This window comes from Hemicordylus capensis, chromosome 2 (genome assembly GCF_027244095.1).
Source record: "Hemicordylus capensis ecotype Gifberg chromosome 2, rHemCap1.1.pri, whole genome shotgun sequence".
Taxonomy (NCBI): Eukaryota; Metazoa; Chordata; class Lepidosauria; order Squamata; family Cordylidae; genus Hemicordylus; species Hemicordylus capensis.
The window spans coordinates 220,995,190-221,004,159 of NC_069658.1; the positions used below are offsets into that span (position 1 = coordinate 220,995,190).

General features: G+C 41.0%; 1 protein-coding gene across 2 annotated transcripts; it reads right to left on the reverse strand.

Annotated features, from left to right (window-relative positions):
* Positions 1-449: 449 nt before the first annotated feature.
* LOC128345741 (3-galactosyl-N-acetylglucosaminide 4-alpha-L-fucosyltransferase FUT3-like) lies at positions 450-8,728 on the reverse strand. Of its 2 annotated transcripts, none has more exons than XM_053298126.1 (2): positions 8,713-8,728; positions 450-1,904 (listed from the first exon to the last, which is right to left on the reverse strand). In XM_053298126.1, the coding sequence occupies exons 1-2, from the start codon at positions 8,714-8,716 to the stop codon at positions 817-819; spliced, it is 1,092 nt and encodes a 363-aa protein (XP_053154101.1). In that variant the 5' UTR covers positions 8,717-8,728; the 3' UTR covers positions 450-816. The 2 variants fall into 2 exon arrangements, with proteins under 2 accessions (XP_053154101.1, XP_053154100.1); XM_053298125.1 differs by lacking the exon at positions 8,713-8,728 and adding an exon at positions 8,279-8,384.
* Between the last annotated feature and the right edge of the window lie 242 nt (positions 8,729-8,970).

Genomic DNA, 8,970 nt, shown 5'->3' on the forward strand with positions numbered 1-8,970 from the left:
AAAACCCCATAGGGTTCCCACAGTGTATATAAAGGGGAGTCCTTGCCATATTCCCGTTTACAAGCACTAGAACTGGGGTCAAACTGGTTAGACCCAGATCGACCACATTAGGTAGTACTCCACAGGTAGGCATGAACCAAACTGCCAGCCAGTACGGCAGAACTGGTACACAGATCGGGTGTCTTGGTTTGAGTCCGGTTCAGACTCAAACTGAACCACCCGGAGCGGTTCTGTGCACACACCTACCTGTGGAGTACTACCTTGCTTCCACACAATCACTGCTACCCAGGTTCTCCTCCTACCTTGCTTCCACACAACTGAAAATTGGGAACACACACAGCTCCCCCATCCAGGGTAGAACACAGTTTTTGATTGTGTGAATGACCTAAAAGAATCACTCACTACTTTCTGACATGTATGTTAGCCTTGGTGAAAGCATGACACCCCTGTAGAGTTTGGACTTTTTTCCTAATATGCCAAGATGGCTACCTACAATTTTTGTACAATTCTCACATTATTTGGGGGGGAGAAGAGTTAGCCAGGTTTGTTCTCAGACCATTGCAAATGTTTTATGCCTTGCGGAACACCCCTGTGAATACTTCCTCCACACCTTCCTCTTCCTGGAAAACGTGAGTTAGGAAAGCTGAAAACACTGCAGTCACAACCAGGTCTCTCATCAATCCACCCCCCACTCTTCTACCACCGTCTATTAGCTCTCTGTTAGCGCTCTTGTTTAAGTGTTAGCATATCAACTGTTGATGACTAAAATGTGTTGCCCTTTTCATAATGTCAAGTTCAACACAATAGGTCTTCTATTCACTTGAACCATTTGCTCAACTCTGGGACAGTCTTGAATTGGATTGAGGTTGCCTGTAAAGCCTGACATGCTTTGCAGTAGTGATTGATCCAGGAAATGTCTCTAATGGGTTTTAACCACATCCGCCACTGAAAGTAACTTTGGTACCGTGTTGCATCCTTGTCCAGTTCTTTTAAGAAGTTGGCCAACACTTTTGCAGTTGGGAAGTCATCAATATGAATGAAGGCATCCGGGGGCAGATAACGCTCATAGTTTTTCCGTGGTGGTCCACAGACCACAGGGACAGCTTGCGAGAGCAAGGAGATTGTCCAGAGTTTCTCAGTGATGTAGTCCTCATGGATGGAGTTCTCAAAGGCCAAGTAAAACTTATACTGGGATAAAGTGGTCAGATGCTGGTCCCAAGGCAGAGGCAAGTGGCCTCGTCCATACACATCCACTGGGATGTATTTTTTCAACTCCTCGTAGTATTTCACACGGTGGGAGGCTGGGTTCCAGTTACTGATGACCCAGGCCACCAGCTTGGACTTGGGTGGAATGGTAACATTCTGTGGCTTGGTGAGGAGTTCCAGCCATCCATAGGGTGTAAAGATATCTGAGTCTCTCCGGTAGGACATGGTGAGGTTGAATTGATTGTCCATGAAGACCAAGTTGGGGGAATTGCTGGGAGATTCCAGATTGAACCAGATCCAGCGTTGAAAAGGTGGCCTTGGCCCATGGGGCAGCTGACCTGGACTAGAACACACATCTCGATGGTGAATGATAACCACGTGGGCTTTGTGGTACCAGCTGCGATCAGCTGTCATGTGGCAATCGGGGATGCCCAGGATTTGGGAACACTTTTTGATGGTAAAACGCACCCCAAATGGCCATGTCCACAGCAGGATGATGAGCTTCGGGGTGTCCTTCTCAATGACAGCATAATTTGCAGGGAGTAACTTATAGGAATGTAGAAGTGTAGAGTCTGCACTCCTGAAATTTCTGATGTTAACAAAGAATACTGTGCTGATTATGATCTGGAAGATGACTAAGAGAAGGAGTTTTCGACAAGATGGGATTTTTGTCTGTCTGCTGGAATCCATGGCTGGACCTAGGAAGGGAAAATACAGTGTAAAGCAAGGGAAATCTATAGGTCTCCTTTGTATGCCTGTTGTTTGGTAGGAAAGGCTATGGATGCCCCCAATTTTTGGAATTCACTGTGTAGCATTGTCCCAGTTCTTGTCCTAGACATGCTTGTCTATGTGTATATACCTATATTCAGGCTTGGGGGTAGAGTCTAGGTTTCAGTTAAGCTTCTTACTGGTTGTTTAGAATTGGAACTGAGAGGTTTTCTCTGACATGCATAAGAGACTGTTATGTTTCTTAATTAGTGTATGTAATAATAAATGTTTCAACCTCCTGCAACTAAAGCTATGCTTCCTGTGCAATTACTTATATGATGAAACCTATAAGTAAGGTTTCATCAGCATTTCATCAGCAGAATAGGATGCTTCCCTACAGATTCAAAAGTAGCCTTCTTGTTCAGCTTTCTTACCAACAAGCTCCTTGTTGCCCCTCAGATTATTTGTTCAATGTTGCAGAGCGTTTACGTATAAACTATATGACTCTGCAACATTAGGTTATGGGTCCAGGAACCCAGGATTTTTGAGGGGGGGATCTGAGGGGCAACAAGAAGCTTGTAGGTAAGAAAGCTAAACAAGAAGACTACTTTTGAATCTGTAAAGAAGCATCCTATTCCGCCAATGAATTGCTGATGAAACCTGCTACAGAAACTGTCATTCAGAGTCAAGATGTTGCTGAATATACTTGGACTATCTTATGTTCTGGAGGAACAGAGACTAACAAATTGAAATCGAATAAATAAACAACAACAACAACAACAGAGAATGAAAAAAAACAACAGGAATGGAATTCTTCAAACAAACAAGTCATGGGACACACATCTCTGACTGTTAGTGATCAGTTAATTTATCATATAGAAGATAAAAATATAGCAAAATAGATGTAGGAAAGATTAAAGGAGTCAAAGACCCATGAAGCTCTTCTCACAATCCGTGAGAAGAGCTTCTGTTGGGCTTGCAGGGAGAGCGGGCCCACTCTCCCCGCAGACGAGCAGCCGCTTGTAGCTGGTCGGCCAAATCAGCCACCCACACGGATGCCGGCTCTGTCACAGAGCCAGCGGGGGCTGCGGGGATCGGGGGCTGCATGGCCCCCAGAAGTTCTAGGATGCCCCGTTCAAGCACAGGGGGCATCCTGGAGAGATCCTAGAGCTCAAGAGGCTGCTTGCAGCCTTCCGGTCAGGGGTCTACTTGTGTGTCACTGCACACAGTGGCAACACACGGGCAAAAAATGAGATTAATGGAGCGCTCACTCCATTAATCTCATGTAAGGGGAGGGGGAATTAGGCGGGCTAGCCGCCTTGGGAGTACCGGGCTCCCCTGTGAGCCCGGTGGTTCCAATGATCCCTGGAAAGCGGGCTAAGCTCCCTTAGCCTGCTTCCAGGGATTGTGGGAATAGCCTCCATTAATACTCACATTTCTCTTATGCTGCAGTCTGGTAACAAAAGATTCAAAGAGGGAGAGAGTTTGCATGAGCACATTTGCTCAATTTTGGGAATACTGAGAGAGTTAGAATCACAGGAGATAAAAATGCACAAACTATCAAAAACTGGATTTTTGCTTAATACCTTGCTTAAATTATGTGAGAATATTGTTAACTTTCTACAAATTAAAAAAAATGTAACTTTGATTTTTGTGCAGGAGCATTTGCAAGAATTTAACATGAATAAGCAAACAGGGAGGAATCAGTTAAAAATTCAAGGCCATCAGCAGCTGATGCTTTATCTGTGGAAGCACTTTGCATTGATTGATTGATTGATTGATTGATTGATTGTATTTCTATAGCTCCTAGTATAGAAATTTCTAGGCGGTGTTCAGATTAATGAAATTTAAGAAATGCATGCCCTAATAAAGAGCAAGGAAATTATTTTCAACAGATAAAAGGGAATAAGAGTAAATTACAGACAAATGGACTTTCTAGCAAACGGACTTACCTATGCAATGGTGAAAACAGAGAAAAGAATTGGATGTGCGAAACGTTTCAGATACAAAACATTTTGTACCCAAAACAGCCTGTTTCGGGTGTTTTGTAGACAAAACAAAACACCCATTTTCCAGATCCAAAAGTTTTGTATACAAAACAAAACGTCCCTCTTTCGGCTACAAAACATTTTGTTGTTTCGGACCTCCATTTTGTGGTGATCTCTGAGTCAGTCTCCATTTTGTGTTTGACATCTCTTTGAATTTCCCACCCTTCCAGCCTTCTGATCAGTGACCTAAATCATGGGCTGACCTGCTGACAATTCCCTCCTTGTTCCCCATTGGCTCTTTTGCTTCTTCCCACTCTTTACTGACCCCACATTGGCCAGAGGAAGGGTTGCTAACCCATGGGGTGCTGGGTTCTGCTGTTTCTGTGGTGTTCTGAGTGTAGATTCTCTGGTAGCATATGAGAATGGATTCTTGTTTTTCACTGAAAATCTCATATGCTACCAGAGAATCTACAATGAACACCTCAGAAACAACAAAACCCAGTACCCCACAGGCTTGTGGGTATGGGGGTGGTTGGTAACCTATGTGCACTACACAACCCCTCGCTCTGGGCAACCCCAGTGCCCCCCAAGTGGAATTATGGGGCTGCCAAGACCTCCATTTTTCCCTATAGGAGAAATCTTAAAGACATGTAAACGTCAACAAATCGCAAAAGATCAGCCCTTTGTCCAATTCCTTTGAAATAATTCTGGAGGTTTCCTTGCCCCCATTGGGCACTACCACCCACCACACTCTGCTCTGGGTCATCCCTTTCCCCTTGATTTGAAGTGATACATTTGCTGGAATCCCCATTATTCCCTATGGGGAAATTCTTAAAGATGTGTAAACTAAAAAAAAATTCACAAAAAAATCAGCCCTTTGCCTAATTCCTTTGAAATTTGGGTGGTAGCTTCCACCCATTGGACACTACCACCACCTTTTTTGCCCTGGGACCGTTTTTAAAAATCCAAATCGATTTGGATTCAGATTCAGAAAATTTGGCTACAAAACAAAACAGGGCTGATTCGGATTCAGAAAATTTGGGTACAAAACAAAACGGGGATGTTTCGATTTGGATACAAATCGAAACAAGAAAATTCCAAAATTCACACCCCTAAAAAGAAAGCTGTGGATAATGGACAATTATGCATTGCAAGAGAAATCATTTGTAGGATTGATGCAAATCAAAGTTGAAACAAAATACATTTGGATAGTGGAGCTACTTCATATTTCTTCAATAATTTGCAAGATTTTCTGAAAGAAGCATGGATCATAACATTCCAATATTACTTGCTAATGTGAAGCAAATTTTGGAGAAGAAAAAGGCACTGTTTATTTGAAATGTAACCCTGGTGTGAATAGAATGAGTAAAGTGTGTATTCCAGAGACCTACTATGTACCCAGTTTGCAAAACAGTCTGATGAGTGTGAAGACAGCCACAAGGCATGGAGGTATAGTTATTTTCAGTATAGTTATTTTCAGTATAGTTATTTTCAGAAGGCACCATTGCTTCATTTTCAAAGGTGGAAAGCTTCTAATGAAAGGCATGCTGAGGGATGATGGACTGCAAAAGGGAGCAAGCTAATATTGCAAATGAGTGTGCACACAAAGACTTCATGAGTTTATGGCACCGTAGACTTGGCCATTGAAGCAATGAATGCATTTCAAAATTAATAAAAGAACAATTGGCAACAAACCTACAAGTTTGTAGGTTTAAACCATGCAAATCTAATGTCAAGTACATTGAATGTATTAAAGCAAATGCAACAAGGGGCACATATTCATCAACCACAGAAAGGCAATCTAATAAGGTCTTGAATTTAATACACAGTGATGTTTATGGACCCTTCACAGTAAACACATCAGGAAAGAATATTTATTTTCTGACTTTCATAGATTATTTTTCTCATTATGTTTACACTTCTCTACTCAAAGAGAAAAGTGAAGTAATGCTAAAACTTAAAGTAAGGCTAGAGTAAGCAACAAGTTTGTGCTAAGACTTTGCACACTGCACTGATAATGGCGGGGAAATATACTGGGAAAGACACTGAGCAAACTTAAAGGAACAAGGAATTAAACACAAGAAAGCAATGCATTATACTCCAGAACAAATGGGGTGGTGGAGAGAAAGAACAGAACCTTGACTGAAATCTCCGGAAGTATGCTTCTTGATTCAGGTCTGGAAAATAAATATTGTGGAGAAGGTGTAATAACTGCAACCCATTTACAGAATAGATTAAATACTAAAACTAAAGAAAACACCCTTTGATCTGTGGAATAGAACAAAACCTAATTTACATTTTAGAGTATTTGGATGCAAAGTGTATGCATGTGTTCCTAAAGAACAAACAGTAAAATTAGGTTGCAGAAGGAATATTCATAGGTTATGAACTGGGTAGCAAAAGTTACAGAATACTTGACCCCATCTCAGATACTGATAAACCGCATAGTGTTGCATATTTTGATGATAGAAAAGTCAAATGCTAATGTGATGCCTGACTGTGACCTGGTTTTTCAAATGTGAAGAGGCTAAACAGCAATAAGAGCAACAAAAAGAAGAAGAAACCATAGACTATGATATAATAGAGAGATCTAATCAAGAAGGAGAGATTGAGATGGCACCAAAAGGGGAGACTAAGACGGAACCAGAAGTGAGACATTTAAGTAGAATTATGGTCATAAAAGGATACCAACTAAAGGATTATATTTGGCAGCCATAGAAGAGAAAATGTCTGAACCCACAAACTGGCACAAAACTGAAGGAATGCCTGATTCAGAAACAGATTAATGGCTGCAGGCAGCAAAGGAAGAGATTAGATCATTCCATGGGAAACAAACATGGACTCTTGTAGCACTACCTGAAGGTAGGATATCGGATGCAATAGGATGCAATAGGATGCAAATGGGTCTTACAACCCAACAAGTTGTCAAAGGATATGCACAAAAATATGGAGATGATTATGAGGAAACATTTGCACCTGTGGTCAAATATACATCCATTAGACTGCTACTTACAATTGCTGCATCAGAAGAATGGAAGTATATCATCTGGATGTTAAAACAGCATTTCTATATGGTGACATTAAAGAGGATATCTATCTATCTGTCTATCTATCTATCTATCTATCTTTTTATACCACCTGATATGTACATCCCTAAGCAGTGTACAAAATTTAAAATATTTAAAAGTTACAAATTAAAATACATGACAATAAAAACAATAGAATAAAATAATTATTACAACAAGTTTTTAAAAATTATTAAAATTAATTTTAGAGGTTCTTCCTGAAAACAAACAGAGAAGGAGATGCCCTTATTTCAGCAGGGAGCATATTCCAAAGCCCCAGGGCAGCCACAGAGAAAGCCCGGCCCTGGGTCACCACCAAACGAGCAGGTGACAATTGTAACTGGACCTCTCCAGAAGATTGTAACTGGTGGCAGGGATTATGACAAAGGAGGCACTCTCTCAAATAGCCTGGACCCAAGCCATTAAGGGCATATATATGATACAACCACCAGGTTTTGAGGAACCAGAAAAGGAAGCACTGGTCTATAAACTTCAGAAAAGTATATATGGGCTAAAACAAGCTGCCAGAGCTTGGGACAAAAAGTTAAACCAACTACTTCTTAGGGAAGGATTCAAACAAGGAAAAACCGATCCCTGCTGTATACAAAGCTCAGAGATGGGAAGTGGACATACATTCTGACACCTGTGAATCACCTGATAGTGTGCCATCAAGATAAGAGAGGTCATGATAAATTGCTGAGAGGTTTAAGTAAATAATTGGAAATTAAAGGTTTGGGAGAGATCACATATCTTGGAAACCAAATAAAAAGACAAGAAGATTGAAGTTATACCCTAAATCAAAAACAGAAAATTGTGGACTTTATAGAGTGTCTTGGCTTGACTGAAGCAAATAAAGCAAACACCCAAATGGAAGTGGGTTTCCTAAAAGAAAAAGAACACAGTGAACCACTGGAAAATAATAACAAATACAGAATTGGAATTGGGACATTGTTATATATATCTCAACTGTTTCACGACCAGAGATTGCAGCAGTGGTCCAGATATTGTGCGGAAGAGTGAACTCACCATCGAAGACAGATTGGAAAGCAATTTAAACTATTGGAAAATATCTAAAAGGTACAGCAGATTTAGAATTACTGCTACCTGCCAGTAAAGAACCTAGACTTGCAGGTTATATAGATGACAACTGGTCTGAAGACAATATAAAATCAACAAGTGGGAATATATTCTTCTTGCATGGAGGAGGAGTGATTTCATGGATGAGTAAGAGTCTATTGTTGCCCTCTCTTCAACTGAGGCAGAATATATATCTGCAGCACAGGCTGGTCAAGAAGTTGTAGAGTTACATACCCTTGCTGGACTTTGAGACCAAAGACCCAAGACCAGTCACCATGTATGAGGGTAATCAGAGCTGCATTCTCTTCTCACAAAGTGACAAAAGTTTCAGTTAAGCTTTTTACTGGTTGTTCAGAATTCAAACTGAGAGGTTCTCTCTCACATGCATAAGAGACTGTTATGTTGGTTAGTATTTAAGTAATGATACCTGTTCAAGCTCTTGTTTCCTGTAACTAAAGCTAGGCTTTAGTCCTGTGCAATTACTTATAGGAGATAAGTTATCTCCTATAATCAAAGTAATATAAGTAATCTCTGAATCAAATTTCACCTCCATCAAATAGCCCTGTGCCAGGGGTTTTCAGCCTTGTGTCACTGATTTTATTGGACTTCAATTCCCACAATGGTTGGAGACTGGGAATGGTTATAGTTATAGCTCAGCATCTACATACCCATGTCTGAGATCTCCTGCCCCATGGAAACGGAAATTCCAACTTGCCTTGTCTCACATGTGGAACAAAACTAAATACTTTTCTGCCCCTTTCCAATGATATTATTCCAGAGATGTTGATGAGGATACATGAAACATAGGAGCTGCCTTATACCAAGTAAGACCATTGGTCTATCTAGCTCAGTATTGTCTACATTGAGACCAGCTCACCAGCTGCTGCTGGGACTACAACTGCCATCATCCAGCTACAGTGACCATT